The 23936-nt window shown below is 47.1% G+C and overlaps 1 protein-coding gene across 2 annotated transcripts in view; it reads left to right on the forward strand.

Annotated features, from left to right (window-relative positions):
* The window catches only part of LOC148529109 (uncharacterized), an 89955-nt gene that overhangs the window by 61982 nt on the left and 4037 nt on the right, over positions 1–23936 (forward strand). Inside the window, exons 5-6 of one of the 2 annotated variants that reach the window (XM_088468872.1) lie at positions 6309–6333; positions 11609–11649. The exons of the other annotated variant lie outside the window; for it this stretch is intronic. Of the exons in view, the coding sequence (XP_088324998.1) occupies positions 6309–6333; positions 11609–11649 (66 nt within the window). The remainder of the gene's footprint in view (positions 1–6308; positions 6334–11608; positions 11650–23936) is intronic. 2 annotated transcript variants of the gene reach the window in all.

Raw genomic sequence — 23936 nt, forward strand, 5'->3', positions numbered from 1 at the left:
TGAGAATGATAATAAACAGAAATTTGACAGGCCCAAACAGCGCCCATTGCCCTGCGGTGCCCTGTGTGATGGCACCGGCCACACTACCCTATCTAGGGCCCTGATGGGGACGGTAGACCGCACCAGCTCCTCAAGTTAATATCCTGTGATACCTTTATAAGAAATGATGAATAGACCCCCAATCCTGAACTCAGGGATAGGCTGTGCAGTCTGCTCCAGCTGAGCAACACTTGCAAGGAGGCTAATGGCTATTGCGATAACTGGAGACCTGCTGAGCAGTGAGACACATACGAAGAAAGGACTCTGGTGAGAAGAAAGATGATTCTATAGTTTATTTCAATTTGTTAAAAAGGAAACAGAAAATAAAAGAAGGTTTTTTTTACAACTTGCTTCCAAAGGAATAATATAGTCAAATTAAATCAATATCTTGCTTTTAGACAGGTGTTATAAATTCCAGTACATGATGCAACTATTTATGGATACTTTAAAGGGATATTAACTGCCAAAATGTTCATTTACATAATTAGATTCTCAGCACCATCTCACCTTGTGCTCAAGCTAGGTACACACTGGAGCGATGTCAGGACGATTTGCCATTTCGTAATGGCATATCGCCTACATCGCTCAGTGTGTATGCATGATTGCTCGCTCCCGCGGTCGCAAGCGATGGTCGCCAGGTGTGATGTGCTGCACATCATACCTGGCGATCTTGCAAGCAATTTTCTGACTATCGTGCAGTGTGTACAGCAAACCGGACGACAAACAATATGTCGGACCGATTTGACGTCAACTTCGTCCTAATGACGGTTGTTCTAGTGTGCACAGGAGGAATGATAAATCACTAGCGACCAAACTATACAATATATCGTACGGCCGTTCACAAGATTGCAGTGTGTGTACACTCAATATCGCTTGTTCTGGGCTCAAGGGAAATCGTCAGTAAAGTCGGAACGATTGCTGATCACTCCAGTGTGTACCTAGCTTTAGTTAACCCAAATGTTCAGGAACAAAACATGTTCTGTCTGAAATAACATGAACTGGAGGTCATAGTTTTGTAATACTACAGGTATATATTATATACACATTTTAAAAATTCTGTCCTGCAAAATGTCATGTCACAAATCCAACTAATACTCTCTTGTCAAGGAATTGCTTCGATCTGACCAACACCATCCAACTTGAGCTCATTTTTGCACACTAGCAGATCAGCTTTCCTGGCCTAAAAACCAATGAGCTTTCCTGCAAACCATGGTGCACTCATACAAAAGTAAGCACATGACATCACAAGAGTATTTGTGCTCTTTTATATGCACACAGCAACAAACAGTTTAGTCCAGAGGTTCCCATTCTTCGCCATTACGGTCCAGGTTTTAAGGCTATCCATGCTTGAGCACAGGTGACTTAATGAGTACCTGAGTCAATTTGATTAACCATTTAGACTCAAGCATGTATATCCTTAAAACAAGGGCCCTCATTCAGAGCCGTTCGCTATTTGCGGTCGTTCGTTCAAAAACAAGGGGTGGCTATTCAAATGATCCGTTCGCAAATTGCAGTCTGTTCACACCTCTAAGTCTGAACGAGCGAGCAAATCATACGCTCGTTTATTTGATAAAAACGCCCCCTGGCCGCTCGCACCATACGTCATGTCCGCTATTTATTTGATTAATCGAGTACATCGTACAGCATATGAACTGCTCGCTATTCTTGTGGTTGGTTTTTTCAACCGCTATTTTGCGAGCAGTTCTGAGTTTAAAAAAACCAAGTGACGTGGTCAATGACGCTGCTGGATTAATTATGCACACCCTTAAAACGCCCGTTTTGACCTTTAAGCACGCCTGCGTTCGAATTCCACTCCCCCCTTTTCAAGCACCTTCCCCTGTTACCACCCACATACGCCTCATTCTGTCACTCAAAATAGCAGGCACTCGCTATATAGCGTACAAACGATTTTTGGCCGCACTGACTGGTTTGCGCATGCGTACTAAAAACCGTACGCATGCGCAGATGTGCAAACATCGCTCGGAACGAGCGTACTATCGCTAACGAGCGGCTCTGAATGAGGGCCAAGGACTGTAAAGATGGAGTCTGGAAACAAATGCAGTTCACTTCTCTTTTACAACATATCAATATATTTTTTTACAAAGTTCATTTCGCTCTAAAAACAACTAAAACAGTGATAACAGCAAAGACAGTGCAAAACCTAATTCATGCTCTCATAGGGGCCTATTGATGATGTTAATTATCGGGGTCCCGATAATTAAAATTCTAACTCGCTGCGGCTGCTGGAGCAATTCATCATTGCTCCGGCGCGGTGACATCTGAAGCAAAATCAACTGTCCCTGCGAGCGGCTTCACTGCCCCTTTTGGAACAGTGAATCTTTTCACTGCATCTTTCGGAGCAGTGACGGGAGTGCGCATGTGTAACCTACAGGTCACGCATGCGCACAAGAGCCCCGACGTCCAGTGGAAGAATCGGACAGGGGCAGAGGGATCCAAAAGGATCCCTCTTCCCGACCCGGACCTCCTTCCCACAGAGTAGGAGCGGGTTGCGATACCGAAGCAGGAGCATTCCCCATCTGAAGATGGCGAATGCCCCCGCAGTCAAGCTCTGAAAATATTATATTTTTCGGAGCTTGATGAATACTGTCCCCATACTAGTGTATGGGAACTGCGGACCATTCCGCGAGAGGAATGTAAGTAGGAGATATCTGTGATTTCTCCTGCTTTACCTTCTTGATGAATGGCCCGATAACTTAATTTTTACAATTGCAGGTGAAAATGTGCTTTTTCACCTGCTTTTGTGAAAATTAAGTGATGATGAATAGGCCCCACAATCTTCTTCATTGGCTATTGCAAATTTTCCTTATTGGTCTCCATCTAGCCAAACTTTTACATTCTACAATCTATTTTGAATGCAGCTGCTAGACCAATTCTCCTTGTAAAATGTTCTTCTCCTGCTGCTGCTTTGCTATGTCAGTACTTACAAGTCTTCGCTTATAGGGCCTGATTCAGAGCCGGACGCTCTGACCAGAGCGCTCGCTCTGAATCAGGGCCGTCCTAGCTGAAAATGGTGCGGCCTTTTGGACGCTCGCATAGCTGTGGGTTACCACCCAAAGCTTATGTGAGCGTCCATGATGATGGTCGCGATGGTCAAAGACCATCGCGACCATCGGGCTTGCGACGAGACCCTGCGGTAGGGTCTCGCTTCCGCAAGCCCAGGAGTGATTTTGGCTCTATCAGAGCCAAAATCACTCCCACTGACATCATTACTGATGTCAGTGGGGCCGGACTAAGACGGTAGGCGTTCCCATGTGAACGCCTCCGTCTGGCAGCCACGCCTCTGGCACGCCCACCAAAGGGGGCGTGCTGTCACTCACCATCGACAGCACGCCCCCTTTGGTGCGAGACCCCGAGCGACGTATTTCTCGTCGCTCGCTGGGTCTCGCGCATGCGCACGACGGAGCTCCGTCCGTCATGCGCATGCGCATTCGACCAACATCGACCCGCTTGCGAGCGACCTTCCCTCGCGAGCGGGTCTGAATGACCCCCATAGTACATACAATGGCATAAAAATATTTAGGGGTAAATTTACTAAAGTGAGAGTTTTTAGAAGTGAGTTTTAGAAGTGATGTTGCCCATAATAACCAATCAGATTCTATCTATTATCTTCTAGAAGATGCTAGTTAAATGTTAAGTAGAATCGGATTGGTTGCTATGGGCAACATCACTTCTAAAACTCACTTCTACAAAATCTCACTTTAGTAAATTTACCGCTAAATATCTCCCAACTCAACAATTCTACTCTGCATATGTCATCCGCATTCCTATGTACTAATGGCACAATGCGAAAGGTTTCACAGAAATCTCAGACAAAGTGCTAATTAGCACTTCAGATCGCAGTCCCCATTATTATCAATGGGGATTACGATCTGCCCCCTATGTACTAAACTCCAAAAAGCAAAGCTTTTTGGAGTTTAGCCCTGATAGATTACACCATCTTCAGATGGTGTAAACTACTGTAAAGGGGCCTATCCATTACACAACTTTTTTGAACGATCCGACCAAAACCAGGAGGTTTTGGTCGCGTTGTTCAGAAAGTCGTTTAATGGATAGCCGGCAAGGACCAGCGAAGTGCATGCACGCTGGGTCCTTGCCGACCCCGACTATCTACAGAATATGCTGGTCAACCTGACAACGATCGTCAGGTTCCACATGTTCCCAGATAGGGAGTCGGGATCCTGCACTGAAAGAGGTTCAGTGCGGGCACCGCACCCAGCGACCTGAAGGACTGAACGCTAGACGTTCAGTTTTTCAGGTTGCGTAATTGATAGGCCCCTTAAGCCTATGTAGCTACAGGTGCAGGAGAGACATCTTTCGATCTCTCTTTCGCAGCCCCCAGCCAGCTCCAGAAGCAGACACTGGGCCTGATTATGGATCCCTAGTGCTAAAGCGTACTCAGACGGGCGATTGTTGCATACTGTGCATGCGTATGCATCACAATGCGCGTGCGCAAAGACACCACTGTGCATACTTGCCTACCCTCCCGATTTGGTTGGGAGCCTCCCAAAAATCGGGTGCCGCTCCCAACCTCCCGGGAAGGCAGGCAATCCTCCCGGCTGCCGTCCACCCCTCCTATCTCCCCCGCATTTACCTTAGAAACCCCCGCAGCAAGGGGGCCGGTGACGTGATTCAGGCTGAATCGCGTAATTTTGGCTCCGCCCCCGCTTCACAATGCCTGTAATATCGTCATTGTGCAGCGGGGACAGGGACAAAATTACGCGATCGTGTGCCGCCCCACCCCCACTCCACCCACAAATGCACGTCTGGCCGGCCCCGCCTCCTTGCAATGGCCACGCCCCATCATGTTGATCTGGCTGCTCCCTCCTGGAAGGAGCAGCCAGAAAGTCGGCAAGCCTGCCACTGTGATGGCGGAGACCATGCAGAGCCAACGCAGAGTGATTGACATGCAGTGTGCATTTGGGGGGGGGGTAGTAGTTGGAGAAACGCGTGCCTGACTGTTTGAACGCCGTTGCATGGGCATGCATAAATTAGCCATTGCGATTGCACACGCAGCTTGAGCACCCACTGCGTGCAACGAGGTTAGCAATTTCTAAGTAAGGTCAGGGCTGTTGTAATTCTGCTTGAGGGGCCAATGGTACTCAATGTTACCGAAGTTCATGGAGGTTTGTAAGGCATTACAGATTTGAGATAGTGGTAGTGGGAGTCAGTGGTCTTCTCTATGCTGGCAGTGCGATAGCAATCATTAGCATATTTTCGCAGCAGACCTGCGAGCGATTACAGACCTGCAATAGTGATCCGGAGAGTCAGCTTCCCCTGGAGAAGTCTTTCACTTCTTTGAAAGACTTTAAAAATTGCTGAGGATATAACTCGCAGGGACAGCGGTTGCCACAACCGATGTCCCTGTGAGTTCCCCTTTGTACATAGCGAGGATATTTTAATTAAAAATTTAAATATCCCCAGGGATATGGATAGATAATAATCTAGCAGCTGGTCCGCGATTATTAGTACATAGGCCCTGATTCAGAGCCGGACGCTCTGACAGAGCGCTCGCTCTGAATCAGGGCCATCCTTCCCGATTTTAGAGCGGCCTCCTGGCCGCTCGCATAGTTGTGGGTGACCACCCACAGCTATAGCGAGCGGGTAAAAAGATGGTCTCGATGGTCAAGACCATCATGACCATCGGGCTTGCGACGAGACCCTTCTGGTAGGGTCTCGTCTGCCGCAAGCCCTGGAGTGCTTTTGGCCACTCCGTCTGGCCAGCCACGCCCCCGGCATGCCCACCAAAGGGGGCGTGCTGTCACTCACCATCGACAGCACGCCCCCTTTGTAGCGAGACCCATAGCGATGGCTTGCCCGTCGCTATCCTGGTCTCGCGCATGCGCCCGACGGAGCCAGGTCCGTCGTGCACATGCGCACTGGCCCAACATCGACCCGCTTGCGAGCGCTCGCGAGCGGGTCTGAATCAGGCCCGTAGACCTCTAAACCTGCAAATGTTCTCTGAGAACTCACCTCTTCAGGCAAGCTTATCAAACTACCTACTCTATTAAAACTTACATGTGTTCTTTATCTATACATAAGCTACTTTCTATGTGTATATGAGCATGTGAGCAGAACCCTCTTACCTCTTTGTTTGTCTGTTATTATTAGCCATTTTATTATTATATTTGTTACAAATTAAATATATGGTGCTGCTATACAAATATATGTTAATGAATAAAATAAATAAAACAAAAAAATTTTGTTTATTTTTTACAATTTTTGTTTATCACTTTTGCTTTATTTACCAGGAAAAGGCCACTGTCTAGGAAACAGGTATGTTTTAAGTTTATAAAAACTAATAATCGGTTGATACACATACATTTTCAATGTGGATACCAACTGCCCTGCTTGATGCTGGGTAACACACTTAATGCATGCAGGCCCGATGGGCGATGACGCTCATGATGCGCTGGAGTGCACTTTGTCAGCGACATAGCCGGTGCACACTGGTCGATGTGGACGATAAGTCTTCTGATCCGCCAGATCGGAAGACATATCGTCTAGTGCAGGCCATACTTACCTACATTCCTTGGCAGCTTTCCGGGAGCAGCAGGAGGGGACCTGCTGCTCTCTTCTTCGGGGGACGGGGCCATACTATAGACTGCATTAGGTCCCCGCCCCCTTTACAGGAAACCCCCGCGATTCGCGGGTCCGTGAGGAAGGGCGGTGCTAAATGACGCGATTTGCCCTATATAGCCCCGCCCCTTCCCTATGGACCCGATAATTTCAGGTCAAATCTCCCCATCTTGCCCACCTCAGTAGGAAGTACCCAAAAAATCGCGGAGCCTCCCGCAATTCCCAGGAGAGTATGCATGTATGGTGCAGGCATGTCAAACATGCAGCCCAAATAAACATTTTATGCGGCCCGACAGTGTGGGCCCAAATATATATATTATGCGGCCCACACCCCTGCCACGATCAGAGCTCAGCTCCGATCGGGCAGTGTTTACTTTATTTAAAACTGGCAACACTGGTCTCTGAAGTGATCAGAGACTAAAGAAGCCTCTGATCACCTCTGTCAGCGTTCCCAGTGATACAGCGCGCGGGTGACGTCATGACGTCACCCGCATCTCCCGCGATGAGAGAAGCCTGCTCCTGCTGCACTGGATCTAGTTAGATCCAGACAGTGGCAGCGTCTACGCGGGACGGTTGAAGAGATGGCGGTGTGGACTGGAGCGGTGCCCAGCGGCCATCGTGAAGAAAGGTAAATACAACACAGATGAGTAGGGCCTGTTCTATACTGGGAGGGGGCACAGCATAAGGGGCACTACTAGGGGCACAACATAAGGTGCACTACTAGGGGCATTACTGGGAGCACTACTAGGGGCATTACTGGGGGCTCTGCATAAGGGGCTTTACTGGGGGCACTCCATAAGGTGCACTACTAGGGGTATTACTGGGGGCACTGCATAAGGGGCATTACTGGGGGCACTGCATAAGGGGCACTACTGGGGGCACCGCATAAGGGGCATTATTGGGGACACAGCATAAGGAGCACTACTGGGGGCACTGCATAAGGGGTACTACTGGGGGCACTGCATAAGGGGCACTACTAGGGACATTACTGGGGGCTCTGCATAAGGGGCATTACTGGGGGCACAACATAAGAGGCATTACTGGGGCACTGCAAAAGGTGCACTACTAGGGGCATTACTGGGGGCTTTACATAAGGGGCACTACTGGGGGCACTGCATAAAGGGCACAACTGGGGGGGCACTGCATAAGGGGCACTACTAGGGACATTACTGGGGGCGCAACATAAGGGACATTACTGGGGCACTGCATAAGTGGCATTGCATAATGGGCACAACTTCAGGTGACATTGCATAAGTTGCTCTAATACAGGGGGAAATTGCATAAGGGGCACTACTACAGGGGGCACTGTATTGGTTTTTATTAATAATAAAGCTTTCCAAATTGCTAAACTTTCTTTTTTGTTGTGGCCCATGCCCTCTTAGGCCTTGAATATTTGGTCCGGTTGGTATTTTGAGTTTGACATAACCTGGTCTAGTGTGTAACCGGCTTTAGACAGGACAGTCCCAACTTGAAAAGGGCTTACCAGAGGACCCTATGGAGGGCATGCCAATTTTATGTCACACCTGAGGGTTGGATTTGGGTTCGAACAGGCGTGGGAGACTGAAGAGATTTGAGAGGTGTGGATGAACTTAGGTGGTTTGAACCAGGGCCTCCTCGTGTATAGATGTGAGGAGGTAGAGATACAGCAGTGGATGATGGGCCCGAAGGCGAGAACAGGAATAGAAAGTCTTTATTGACCAGCAGGTTGAAATGGAACTGAATATATAATACTGAATCAATGAGCAGAATCGGATTGAGACTGATGATGCTGGATTGAGAGCTGGATCAGTTTGAGACTAATGTTGATGATTTGAAGAACTTGATGTAATTGAGGGCCTGATTCAGAGCCGGACGCTCTGACAGAGCGCTCGCTCTGAATCAGGGCCGTCCTTCTTGTTTTTCAGAGCGGCCTCCTGGCTGCTCGAATAGCTGTGGGTGACCACCCACAACTATAGCGAGCGGCCAGGAAGATGGTCGTGATGGTCAAGACCATCGGGCTTGCGACGAGACCCGTGTGGTAGGGTCTCATTGCCGCAAGCCCTAGAGTGCTTTTGGCTCTACCAGAGCCGAAAGCATTCCCACTGACATCACTTGTGATGTCAGTGGGGCCGGCCCCAGACGGGTAGGCGTTCCCATGGGAACGCCTCTGTCTGGGCAACCACGCCCCCAGCCCGCCCACCAAAGGAGGCGTGCTGTCACTCAACATCGACAGCACGCCCCCTTTGGTACGAGACCCGGAGCGACGGTTTCCCCGTTGCTATTCGGGTCTCGCGCATGCGCACGACAGAGGCGGCTTAGTCGTGCGCATGCGCACTGGGGGCCTAATTCAGACCCACTCACTAGCGCTGAGCGCTCGCAAGCGGGTCGATGTTGGCCCAGTGCGCATTCGCACGACGGATTCGGCTCCGTCGTGCGCATGCGCGAGACCCGGATATCGATGGGCAAACCATCGCTCCGGGTCTCGTACACACTAACACACTCGCAAGCTCTTGAATGCCTCTGCCTGATTGACTGGTAAAGACATTTAAGGGGCGGTGCGGGGATGGGGTCGGCTGGTTTTCCCGGAAACAGGGAGTGTCCGCCCCATTTTCCGGGAGTGGCCAGCCCAGAGACTGCGTGGACGCATGCAGTCTGCTGGGCTTGCAAGCCGGCCAGGCTGAGTAAGCTGAGGCTTACTCAGCTGTCAGCCGCCTGGCGCCATCCAACATCGCAACATTCAACCACCGATGGTCATGATGGACGCGATCGTGATCCCAGCCTGCATCCTCCGTTGCAGTGCTGAGATCATAAATGCAGCAGAGGGTGTCATACACTTCGTCCTGCATTTGCATAATAGCAAGGATCGCAATAGCAAAGCTGCATGCATGCAGCTTTGCAATTGCGATTTTTGCTGAAACAAAACCGTTCAGATACAAAGTACTTGGGAGCTCAATACTGAGCTGTAATTTCAGCAAGAGGCAATGTACTGGCATTGAGGGCCAGTCAAGGAATAGAATTCATAGGGCTGGATCCCCATGGATTGGATGCTGCGATCAGCTGGTCTGGGAGCAGCGCTCTGAGTGGAGGAAGAGAGTCAGGTGACAGAGGGCCTGATTCATACCCGGTTGCTGAGCGCTCTCAACCGGGTCGATGTTTGCCCACTGGGCATGCGCACGACGGAGCCGGCTCTGTCGTGCGCATGCGCGAGACCCGACTAGCAACGGGTGCTCTATCGCTCCGGGTCTCGCACCAAAGGGGACGAGCTGTCGATGGTGATTGACAGCTCACCCCGTTTGGGAGGCGGGCATGGGGGGTGGCTGGCCAAACGGAGGCGTTCCCGAAGGCCTGCCATTTGGGGGCGGCCCCACTGACATCACTAGTGATGTCAGTGGGAGAGCTTCCGGCTCTATTAGAGCCAGAAGCTCTCTGGGGCTTGCAGCCACGAGACCCTACCACAAGGGTCTCGTCGCAAGCCCGATGGTCGTGATGGTCTTGACCATCGCGACCGTCAACCTGGCCGCTCGCAATAGCTGTGGGTGGACAAAAAAAAAAAGGCCCTCATTCAGAGCGAGCGCTCGTTCAGAGCGTCCGTCTCTGAATCAGGCCCAGAGTCCAACATGGCTGCGCCCATACTGTTCTTCTGGAGGGAACTTTGTATACTATCATGCTGGGGAGACACACTGTAATCAAGTGCCTGCGGAGAGCCATTTCCATGTTGGTAATGGGATGGGAGCATGGTGCTTGGCTTTGATGTCACAGCTCCATACTACCAGACTAACAGTAGCAGGGGATATCCACCTAATGCATGCCAAGATAAGAAGCATAAGGTGGGCCATGAGAGATGGGGATGCCAGGGGCACCCACAGACCTTCCACCATCCCTTGCTACATAGGTGTTGGAAGGAATACATGGGGATTGGAAAGGAGAGACTGGCTATGTAGCAGGTTTACACCCTGTTACCATGATAATTCCACCTTTAATCCTACTATGACATGTATCTGTGGTTCATTTATAATAATGCCAAGGGAGGACATTTATGAAATGTGGCTCACAAGTACCTGTTAATTGCCAGTGGCGTCCCTCCCCACTGTGACACCCGGTGCGGGGAGTGTTGTCACATGAGCGGGAAAGCCACGCGAGGGCAAAAAGGGAACATGGCCTCGCGGGCAGTGGGCATGGCCTCATGGACAGGGGCATGGCCTCATAGCCCTAACCCCCGTTTTAGTGACTCCGGGGGTCCCAGAGGTGTGGACTGCCCCCGGGGACCATTGTACAGTTCACGTAATGTAACAGTGTATCACCCAACTCCTGTCAGCACTTTGGTGTCACCCCCCTTGTGACGCCACTGTTAACAGCACCAATAAATTAATTCTTGCAGTCATTTTTTTTGTCACTGGTTGGAAAACAAAAGCTAAAGTCTGTTATTATGGTTACAGAACATGTTCTCCACTACCTTTAATAAATACTACTTATTTTTTTTTTTTCATTCCTTGTTTGTGTACAGGTTGAGTCTCCCATATCCAAATATTCCGAAATACGGAATATTCCGAATTACGGAATATTTTTAGTATGACTGAGAATGTGAAACCTTTGCTTTCTGATGGTTCAATGTACACAAACTTGTTTTAAAGCACAAATTCATTAAAATACAGTATACAATAACCTTCAGGCTGTGTGTATAAGGTGTATATGAAACATAAATGAATTTCATGTATGTACACAAACTTTTTTTGATGCTCAAAATTATAAAAAATATTGTATAAAATGAGCTGCAGGCTGTGTGTATAAGGTGTATATAGAACATAAATGCATTCTGTGTTTAGTTTTGGGTCCTATACCCAAGATATTTCATTATAGTATGCAAATATTCCAAAATACGGAATAATCCGATATCCAAAATACCCCTGGTCCCGAGCATTTTGGATATGGGAGACTCAACCTGTATTAAAAGTTGCCTTGTTTCAAAGCTGATGTTCATAACACTCTTCCTCAGAGTCTCCAATTCATCAAGACAACAAAGTACCAGGATAACTGGTAAGATAAAACACGTTGTCATCTATTAATTCATGTATGATTTTTAGTAATAAATTATTGTTAACATAAATAAACAGTTATAAATGTAAAAAAGTATATTTATATACAGCAGAGCCGCCATAACCAATTTGGTGCCCTAGGCAAGGTTATGGTGGGTGCCCCCTAGCAGATAATCCCAACACACTACATTCTATAGTCTCTCTCCCCCACCTCTAGAAACATGATGCTCAATTTTCACTTAGGTGTTCCTCTTTTTTCTTGCTTCCTCTTCTTTGTTCCTTTAGGAGTCTGGCAGTGGACACAAAATTGTGATTCATTTGCCCCATTTTAACATATCTATTACATCTCTATCTCTCTAGATAGATAGATATATAGCTACATGTACATCAGTGATGTGAGGTGAGGTAAATGGCTGGGAAGGCACTGGCTAGTATCAGAGCCAGATTTTCAGATATATATATGAACCCAAGGGTTCATGTGGGCATTATACAAAGGTGCAGCAGTATATAGTGCTGAAAATTTGGTGAGTTTTGATTGGGGATGTGCGGAAAAGGTAGGCAGGGGAGGCAGTGCCTCACCTGCCATACACTTTCTACTCCAGAGTTTTGATTATAAAAATAATTAGAATACTGCAAAGAAAATATTTATAATATTTTCTTTACATTTTTCTTACAATTGTTATAGTGAAAACTCTGGAGTATATCTAAGGTGAGGCAGGAAAGGCTCTGCCTCACCTGACCACATATCACTGATATACATATATATATAATACACACACATAAATATATATATATATATATATATATATATATATATATACATTATATACACACAATACTGTGCAAAAGTATTAGGCAAGTGTGGAAAAAATGCTGCACAGTAAGAATGCTTTCAAAAATTCAAGTGTTAATAGTTTATTTTTTATCAATTAAGAAAATGCACAGTGAATGAGCAGAGGGGAATTCTGAATCAAATCACTATTTGGTGTGACCACCCTTTGCCTTCAAAACAGCATCAATTCTTCTAGGTCCACTTGCACAAAGTCAGGGATTTTTTAGGATTATAGTCAGGTGTATTATTAACCAATCATACCAAACAGGTGATAATGATCATGATTTTCATATGTGAAGGCCCCCATACATCAGAGATGGATTGCAGCAATCGTGCAATTTGCAATCGATTGTGTATAAAAATCTGCAATGTATGGGCTTCACAGATCGCAGATTGCAACCAAAAAGTTATTGGAATTGTTTAATCAGATTGTCCAACATGTTGGATTTCACAGATCAATTGGGACTGTAGATGCTAGTGTATGGACATGATCAGCAGATTTGCAGACCGTTTCTAGCAAAATGATGGGCCTTTCAAGATTGCCAGATCTGTGTTTGCTGCAATCGATCTGCAAATCACTGAAAAAGATCTGTAGTGTATGGGCGCAGATTGCTCAATTGGGAAATCCTTAGATCGGGCAATAAATCTTCAAATTGTTCAATTGTGGTTTTCAGATTGCTGATGTATGGGGGCCTTAAGTTGAAACACAGTCATTAACTGAAACAGAAACAGCTGTGTAGGAGGCTTAAAACTGGGTGAAGAACAGCCAAACTCTACTACAAAGGTGAGGTTGTGGAAGACACTTTCATGTCGCAGGTCATACACCATGCCAAGACTGAGCACAGCAACAAGCCACAATGTAGTTATACAGCATCAGCAAAGTCTCTCCCAGGCAATGATTTCAAAGCAGACTGGGGTTTCAAGATGTCCTGTTTAAGCTCTTTTGAAGAAGCACAAAAAAATGGACAACGTTGAGGACCGTAGATGCAGTGGTCGACCACAAAAACTTAATGCATCAGATGAAAGACATATCATGTTTACTTCCCTTCGAAATCAGAAAATGTCCAGCAGTGCCATCAGCTCAGAACTGGCAGAAACCAGTGGACCCCAAGTACAACCATATACTGCTTGAAGAAGTCTGGCCAGAAGTGGTCTTCATGGAAGAATTTTTGCCAAAAAGTCATACCTTCGACATGGAAACAAGGCCAAGCGACTCAACTATGCACGAAAACCTAGGGACTGGGTTTCAGAACATGGCAGCAGGTACTCTGGACTAATGAGTCAACATTTGAAATATTTGGTTGTAACATAAGGCAGTTTGTTTGCAGAAGGGCTGGAAAGAGGTACAATAATGAGTGTCTGCAGGAAACAGTGAAGCATGGTGGAGATTCCTTGCAAGTTTGGGGCTGCATTTCAGCAAATGGAGTTGGGGATTTGGTCAGGATTAATGGTGTGCTCAATGCTGAGCAATACAGACAGGTACTTATCCATCATGCAATACCATCAGGGAGGCGTCTAATTGACTCCAAATTTATTCTGCAGCAGGACAATCACCCCAAACATACAGCCAATGTCATTAAGAACTATCTTCAGTGTAAAGAAGAACAAGGAGTCCTGGAAGTGATGATATGGCCCCCACAGAGCCCTGATCTCAATATCATTGAGTCTGTCTGGGATTGAATGAAGAGACAGAAGGATATATGAGCAAGTCTATATCCACAGAAGATCTGTGGTTAGTTCTCCAAGATGTTTGGAGCAACCTCCCTACCGAGTTCCTTCAAAATGTGTGTGCAAGTGTACCTAGAAGAAGGCAAAGGGATGGTCACACAAAATATTGATTTTATTTGGATTCCTCTTTTGTTCATTCACATTGCATTTTGTTAATTGATAAAAATAAACTATTAACACTTCTATTTTTGAAAGCAATCTTACTTTGCAGCATTTTTTCCACACTTGCCTAAAACTTTTGCACACTGCTGTACAATATATACAGTATATATATATATATATATATATATATATATATATTGCATAGACAAAAAACCTTACGGTTTCACATGTCCCATTGAGGCTTCTTGGCCATGATCTGAAATTTTACAAAACCTACAGAATTTCTGCCGCTCAAACTTAAAACAGCAATAAAATTCCGATCATTAAGGCTCACATCTTCATGGACATGTTCCTTGCGCAATACAGATATTGTATGCCATCACACCCTGTGGTTAACTGCAGATTCAGCACTCACAGAGTGAGATTGCTGTCCCTCACAAAATGGTGGAGCTGCTAATTCACAGAATTGTGTGCTCATTGGAATGCAGTCTATGCAACTGAGGTCTAAGCAGTTATGTGGCACACACATCCCACTCAGTGCCCACAATCTTCCCATTCAGTCAACCTGGCACCCACCACCCAGGGGTGCCGGGGATATCCCTGGCTACCAGCCTGGGCCTGGGGTGCCCTGGAGAGTGGGACTCCTTTATTGGGAGGGTCCCCAGGGATACCCGGCCTTGGCTGACTAACGGTCAGGGGTGATGCTTCGGCTGGGGGACCCAGTGAAAGGGCTCCACTGGCTGTGGCATTACCCCCTGCTAGAAAAAGTCCAGTGCTGGTTCTGGATAATACAGGGGGACCCTACCATTTTTTCCCCTGTATTTCCAGATCCAGGACTGGCTCAGAGGCCAGTGCTGGTTGCGCTTAAAACATGGGACCCCTACATCTTTTGTCCACTGTATTTTGACAACCAGGACTGGTTCTGAAAAACACAGTGCTGGTTGTGCTTTATACAGGGGACCCCCATGTAATTTGGTCTCCAGAGCCCAGTGCTGGTTGTTCTTTTGGTGGTGGGGGGGGGCGCACGTTTTTTTACACATGTTTTATTTTTTTTTAATCTCAGAAGCACAGGTGGATCTCACTGATCCTGTCCGTTCTTCTGTGTTTTATTTATACACAGATGCAGGCATCATGGATCTTCCTGATCCAAGCCTGCATCTGTCTGCCACTAACGCCCGCTACCTCCCCCGGGTACTGCAGCCCACACCACTGCCACCCGCAATGCCACTAACACCTGATACCTCCCCCGGGTCATGCAGCTAGCACCGCCGCAACTAACGCTGGCTATTTTCCCCGGGTCCCAGCCACATCTAACGCACGCTTCCTTCCCCCAAGTCCCACCGCCGCTACCACCCACAAAGAACAGCCATCTTGGTGCACCCAAGTGAAGCCACTTTGAGTACACCCTCCTGCTGGAGACACCTACTGAGGCTGCGCAACAAGTTGAAGCTTCCTATCTGTATAATGGCGTAAATGTGAGGTAATAGTTTAAAAACTGTAACTTTCTCAATTACCCAAAAGCACCTACCCTGGAACAATAGATACCTAATAAAACAAACCCCAAGTCTAAATTCGCACTGTACCCTGACTTATGCCTTTCCAAAAATCCCCCATAGAGAACAGCAGAAAAGTGGTCCTAATTGAGAGTGTCGGAAAAAAATGTAAGTTGGAACTTTAGATTACTCCCAAATCCTCATTATTTTATTTTTTTGCTTTGAAATCTGGCATGCAGCACAGAGAGACAGTTCTACTGCCCGTGCCAAAAACAAATAGAATACTCTTCATTAGCATTCTGAAATAGAACATCCTTCACATAAGTTTATGTAGGAAAAAACCTATTGGAGTTCAGTACCTCCAATAGCTTTTGAGGTGTAGCCGCTTAAACACCATGCCTCCCCCTCGGGAGTTCTCTATGGGAGAATTCCGATTTTTTCGATTCAGCCTTAATATAAGGGCACAATTGTGCCCTTATATTATATATATACATACACAGTGCTATTTTTCAGCAGGAAATCAGGGCCTAATTCAGACCCATTTGCTAGGATGCTTTTGCACGCAGCCGTCAGCAGCCAGAGTATGCAAATCCCGCGATCGCTAGCAAGACATTAGCACGCCCACTATGTCTTGCCGTGCGATAGCAGTATGTATTTAGATGCCCACCAGCCTGACACAAGATGCCCACTTTCCCTTAGTAACATATGTCATGTCCAGAAAGTGTATTAAACAATCGGTAACATCGACTAACATCGGACCCATACGCACCACTTGTGGCTGACCATAACCTACCGCAAGCACTGTGAGTGCTGCTGTGTTTAATTCAGTCATGTGACATGTATGCTGACATTGCATCTTATGCACGCCCCTGAAACGGCGTTCAGACGCACAGACACGCCTGCGTTCGCACAACCACACCACCGTTACCATTGACCACCCCCTGTCGCCACCCGCAAACGGCACTTCCTGTCACACGTTCTTGCAAAGCGTCTGTGTACGGGGTGCGAACGCTTCCCGATCGCATGGACTGGTTCGCGCAAACATTGGCAGGTTACGTGCGAATGCAGCCTAGCGAACGGGTCTGAATCAGGCCCTCAGTTCCTGAACCTCTCATTAACTATGACGTAATGTCCTGGGCCAAAATGTATATTCCCTTTTGAGTGCCTTCTTTTCTAAATATTATATATATGTATATATATTTGTATGTATAATATATATATATATATATATATATAAAATGTATATAATTGCTTTTCTATAGCTGAACCCCCAGTAGCTCCATCCACAGTTCCTGAACCTATTTTTCCAGAAAAATAGCCCTGTGTGTGTATCATACTTGCCGACATTTCACTCCCTCCTTCCGGGAGGGAGCTGACGGGCTTTCTCGGCGGGGGGCGGGTCGCTGTAAAAAGGGGACGTGGCCCGTCGATGACACGTATTTGGGGGCGGGACATCGTGATCACGTCATCATGGCTCCGCCCCCTCTTTACAATGCCATTATTAATGGCATTGTGAGGCAGGCGGCGGGGCCACAATGACGCAATTCAGTGCGAATCGCGTCACCGGCCCCTCCACTGCCGGGATTTATACTGTAAGTGCATGGGGGGCGCTGGGGCCCGGGAGGCTTGCCTACCTTTTTGGGGGTGCGGGAGCGGCACCCGATTTTTGGGAGGCTCCCGACCGAATCGGGAGGGTAGGCAAGTATGGTGTGTATGTGTGTGTATATATAATATATATAGTGCCTTGCAAAAGTATTCATGCCCCTTGGCTTTTTACCTTTTTTGTTAAATTACAACTTGTCATTTTTTTTTTGTTTTATCTGAATTTTATGTGATGGATCTGCACAAAATAGTCTAATTTGGTGAAGTGAAATGAGAAAAATATATATACAAAAAGAATCTTTATAACTAAAATTCGGAAAATTGGCATGTGCATATGTAATCACCCCTTTTGTTATGAAGCCCCTCAAAAGTTCTGGTGCAACCAATTACCTTCAGAAGTCACATAATTAGTGAAATTAATTCCACCTGTGTGAAACCTAAGTGCAGGGCCGGATTAAGGTCTGTGGGGGCCCCTGGGCAACAAACTTGTGGGGGCCCCCATTAGTGATCAAAGATTTTATATATATATATATATATATATATATATATATATATATATATATCTTTTAATAGTGTGCCCTCACACCCAGCCCAGCAGCACCACCTTAGAGAAAAAAAATATTAATTGACTCACCCTCCTTGAAAACTTGCAGTTTGCAGGGGGAAAGGGCAATAACACAACAGTAGCGACCTGCAGCAGCAGGTGCAGCTCCTGTCTTCTCACGTCGGTGGGCTTTAGACACGGTTCAGACACCGCTGTTGAGGGAGTGGGTTGGAGTGGGGCTGCGCGGCGTGACCTCTGACGTCACGCCCCTTACTGCCGTACAGCCCACCACACAGTTTGCTCACCGCGCTCTGAGTTCAAGTGCTCAGCTCTGCCCGGCTGCAGTCACCATAGCAACTGACTGCCGAGGAGGACCGCAGCGGAGACAGCTAAATGCTGTACTCCACCGGTCTTTAGTAGTAGTCGCCCTGCCTACAATGTGTCCGAGGGTGGGGATATTAGTAATAATGATATGACATTTGGGTGGAGGTAGTATAGTAGCACGGATACAGGACAGGTCAGTAGAGATAATACAGTAGCAAAGGCATATGACAGATGGATGGGGATGTTAGTAGTAGAGACACGTGACTGGTGGTTGGGGTAGTATAATAGTAGGGAGACATGACAGGTGGGTGGAGGTAGTATAGTATTAGGGACACCTTACAGGTGGGTGGGGGTAATAGTAGGAATGCAGATCGGGTGGAGGTAGTAGTGGGGACACAAAATTATAGCTTGGTACTAGTATTAGAAGTAGGGACTCTGATGCTCAGAGGTAGTGATAGTAGTAGGAATACTAATAGAAGCTGCTGGGTAGTATCAGGGACAGTGATAACACAGCTTGGTTATAATAGTAGTATTACTGTAGTTTCACATATCACAATTGAGTGCAGAGCCATAGCAGGTTGCAAGGCTCCCTGAGCCGATCCCCCCAATGGCATAGTTAATGTCATAGCGCTGCACTGGTGGAGCAGGAATGCTGCCCCTTTAGTCAGTGGCGTCTTACCTGACATCACATGGTGCGGCCCGGGTCGGGAGGACAGGTACACTTCATTGTGCGCGCCGAAAAATAGGGGGCGTGGCCTCGTGGGTGGGGGCGTGGCCCGAACCCCCGTTTTTGGTGGTACAGGCTTCCCCCGGGGACCAGCATGTTTGAGTGCTGGCTCCCTCACTGTGCTAAGAGCCGAGTGCTGCACGTAATGCAGCACCTGGCTCCTGTCACTGAGGGGGAGCCAGCACTTTGGTGTCACCCCTCAGCTGGTGACACCCGGTGCACTCCGCACTCCCCGTACACTGTACTGTGAGGCGACTGGTACCTGCAGCTGACAGCTCTCTTGGATACTGGGATATGCTGTGCTCCATCAGGCTAAAGTCCCAGAGCACTCACTGACCCAACACAGTCTGCCCGCCGGCCGGAGCAGCGCCGCGCTCTGAGCCCAAGTGCTCAGCTCTGCCCGGCTGCAGTCAGTCACCATAGGAACTGACTGCCGAGGAGGACCGCAGCGGAGACAGCTAAATGCTGTACTCCGCCGGTCTTTAGTAGTAGTGGCAGGGGACAGTGTGTGGGGGCCCCCTATGTGTGGGGGCCCCGGGACGATCGCCCCTGTCGCCCTGCCTATAATCCGGCCCTGCCTAAGTGTCACATGATCTGTCAGTATAAGCACACCTTTTCTGAAAGGCCCCAGAGGCTGCAACACCACTAAGCAAGAGGCATCACACCATGAAGACCAAGGAGCTCTCCAAACAAGTCAGGGACAAAGTTGTTGAGAAGTACATTTCTGGGTTGGGTTATAAAAAAATATCCAAATCTTTTATGATCCCCCGGAGCACCATCAAATACATCATCATCAAATGGAAAGAACACGGTACCACAACAAACCTGCCAAGAGAGGGCCGCCCACCAAAACTCACACACCGGGCAAGAAGGGCATTAATCAGAGAGGCAGCACAGAGACCAAAGGTAACCCTGAAGGAGCTACAGAGTTCCACAGTAGAGACTGGTGTATCTGTGCATGTGACCACAATAAGCCGTAAACGGGCTTTATGGAAGAGTGGTCAGAAAAAAGTCATTACTTAGTGCTAAAAATAAGAAGACACGATTTTATTTTGCCAAAAGGCATGTGGGCGATCCCCAAATGTATGGAGGAAGGTGCTCTGGTCAGATGAGACTAAAATGTAACTTTTCGGCCACCAAGGAAAACGCTATGTCTGGCGCAAACACAACACATCCCATCACCCCAAGAACACCATCCCCACAGTGAAACATGGTGGTGGCAGCATCATGCTGTGGGGATGTTTTTCAGCAGCAGGAACTGGGACCCTGATTCGAGTCAAGGGAAAGATGGATGGTGCTAAATACAGGGATATTCTTGAGCAAAACCTGTTTTCAGTCTGCCTGTGATTTGAGACTGGGACGGAGGACAATGACCCGAAGCATACTGCTAAAGCAACACTCGAGTGGTTTAAGGGGAAACATTTAAATGTGTTGGAATGGCCTAGTCAAAGCCCAGATCTCAATCCAATTGAGAATCTGTGGTCAAACTTGAAGATTGTTGTTCACAAGTGGAAACCATCCAACATGAAGGAGCTGGAGCAGTTTTGCCTTGAGGAATGGGCAAAAATCCCAGGGGCAAGATGTGGCAAGCTCATAGAGACTTATCCAAAGCGACTTGCAGTTGTAATTGCCGCAAAAGGTGGCTCGACAAAGTACTGACTTTATGGAGGTGAATAGTTATGCACGCTGAAGTTTTCTGTTATGTTGTAATAAATATTGTTAGAATCACAATATAAAAAAACTCAACTTCACAGTTGTAGGCATGTTCTGTGAATGAAATGATGCACACCTTCAAACAATCCATTTTAATTCCAGGCTGTGAGGCAACAAAACATGAAAAATGCAAAGGTGGTGAATACTTTTGCAAGGCACTGTATATAAAGGAACAGTATATGCGGCATTCAGAGGCTTCAATAAGACACTCACCATTAAATAGGTGCACCCCCTCACCAAGCTGGTGCGCTAATGGGGAGCACATATTTAATGGTTGGTGTCATGTTTGTTTTTTGTCCTGACGAAAATGCATAGCCATTGAAATGTTGACCACAGGAAGACTTGTGTTATGTGTCTTATTGAAGCCTCTGAGTGCCACATATACTCTGCTCCTTTATTATAGCATGTCTATGTTGATATGTTGATGCTGGCAACGGGGTAAAGTAATTTCTGTCATTAGGGAGTGCCGAACTATTGGATTATATATATACTGTGTATATATATATATATAAATATATTATATATATGCACAGCGCGCACACACACTAATACAGTTACCGCCCACCTCACAGCACTCACTGACCCTCCTCACAGCACCACATTCTGCCCCTACAATGCCTGCCTCACAGAACAGCACCCCTCTCAGCTCTCAACACAGCACACCTCTCCCAGCACGGCACCCCTGGTCTTATCCAGCAATCCGACACCCCTCCAGCACAACACGCCTGGCCTCATTATGCACCCCTTATCCAACACAGCACCCCTTTCCCAACACAGCACCCCTGGCCTCATCCAGCACCCCTCTCCCAACACAGCACCCCTCATCCAGGAAAACCCCCCTGGCCTCATCCAGCACCCCTCTCCCAACACAGCACCCCTCATCCAGCACAGCACTCCTGGCCTCATCCACGACCCCTCTCCCAACACAGAACCCCTGGCATGCGCAGAAGCTCATTCTGACCACTGCCCAATTGGAGCTGAACTTCCATATCGCAGCTGCAGAGCTGTGGGATGCCCCTAAGGGGTGTGGTTCATTAGGTTTACATTGTCTAGATAGACAATGTTTGGGTAGACAATGGAAGATAGAGAGGGACTGAAGGTCGACAGGGTCTGAAGGTCGACACACTAAAGGTCGACTGGTAAGAAGGTTGACAGATACTCAAGGTCGACATGCAATAGGTTGACAGGTACTGAAACTGAAGGTTGACAGGTAGTAGGTCGACAGGGACTGATGGTTGATAGGGTCAGAAGGTTGACATACTAATGGTCGACTGGTAACAAGGTCGACAGGTATGAAGGTCGACAGGGACTGAAGGTCAACAGTGTCAGAAGGTCAACACACTAAAGGTCGACTGGTAACAATGTCAACAGGTATGAAGGTCGACAGGCACTAGGTCGACACTCATAGTCAAATGGTCGACACATTTTTTAAAAAAAAATTAGGGTTAGGCACTTACTACGACGGGTTGACTAGTAACAAGGTCGACAGCTATGAAGGTCGACATGCAGTAGGTCGACACTCATATATTCAAATGGTCAACACATTTTTTATTTATTTGTTAGGGTTAGTGTCAGGGTTAGGCACTCACTCCGACGCTTAGGGTTAGGCACTTACTCAGACAGGTCGACTAGTAACAAGGTCGACAGGCAGTAGGTCGACTCTCATATAGTCTGCATTTTTTTTTTAGGGTCAGGGTTAGGCACTTACTCCGACAGTTAGGGTTAGGCACATACTCCGACGGGTTAGGGTTAGGCACTTACTCTGACGGGTTAGGGTTAGGCACTTACCCCGATGGTTAGGGTTAGGCACTTACTCCAATGGGTTAGGGTTAGGCACTTACTCCGACGATTAGGGTTAGGCACTTACCTCGACGGTTAGGGTTAGGCACCAGGAGGGAGGGTTAGAGTTAGGCACCAAGAGGAGGGTTAGGGTTAGGGTAAAGTTTAGGGCTAAAATACAAAACAAACCATTTGTCGACCATTTGCATGTCGACCATATGAGTGTTGACCTGATGACCATGTCGACCTTCATACCTGTCGACCTTGTTACCAGTTGACCTTTAGTGTGTCGACCTTCTGACCATGTCAACCTTCAGTCCCTGTCGACCTACTGCCTGTCGACCTTCATATTTGTCAACATTTTTACCAGTCGACCGTTAGTGTGCCGACTTTCAGACCCTGTCGAGCTTCAGTCCCTGTCGACCTACTACCTGTCGACCTTCAGTACCTGTCGACCTTGTTACCAGTCGACCTTGAGTGTGTCGACCTTCAGACCCTGTCGACCTTCATTCCTTGTCTATCTATTGCCTGTCTATCTTCCATTGTCTACCCAAACATTGTCTATCTAGTCAATGTAGATCTAATGACCGGATACTGCCCCTAAGGCAGCGGTTCCCAAACTCTTTTGAATCACGGCGCTCTAGAGTATTAGCATTGTTTTCACGGCACCCCTAAGCCAAAAGTTTGCTATTGAGAAATTCAGAAAAAAATGTAGGGCAGTAGTACAGTGAACTTGTCATCCTTAGGTTTGGTTATATAGTGGTGGACAGGTTTGTGCTTCTTTTTGTGCACATATTTACATTACATTGACCATAAAGAATTTGATTTGGTGCTGGACCACCAACCTGAGGCACCCCTGCAAGTGTCCCGAGCCACCCCAGGGTGCCGCGGCGCACAGTTTGGGAACCATTGCCCTAAGGCATTACAGATGCCCTTGGCATTTGCTTAGAATGCCTATGCCTAGGGCGGGCTCTGATATACAGCACTCTCCCAAAGTGCATAAATGAAAGTGAGTATATATGGAATCTACATAAATGAAATGGTTACACAAAATAACATTATTATACAAAGCACAAATATGGTATGAGAAAAGAGTGTCCTGAAGAGCTTATAATCCGCCAATAACTTATACCTTAAATAATATAATATATAGAAGTGATGTGGGTGCAGAACCTTATGAAAGGTGGACATAAATCTAAACCTAAAGAGTTAATTAAGAGAGGAAGAAATGTGCATCTACTCAGGAGCTTGTTAATAGTTGTGAGCTCTTTGCTTCATGCATATTCAAAGCAATAGAAAAACATACTAAGACACTAACGCAGCTCTTCATTTGCTCATCGATTTGTGAGCAGCACCCTCTGCAGGTTCTTTAGTGAACTACAAGTCTTATTTTTGCCGAACACAAAATAAAAGTATTCATAATAAAAAAAAAGTTGAATATATC

This window comes from Taudactylus pleione, unplaced genomic scaffold (genome assembly GCF_031769625.1).
Source record: "Taudactylus pleione unplaced genomic scaffold, aTauple2 ptg000086l, whole genome shotgun sequence".
NCBI lineage: Eukaryota > Metazoa > Chordata > Amphibia > Anura > Myobatrachidae > Taudactylus > Taudactylus pleione.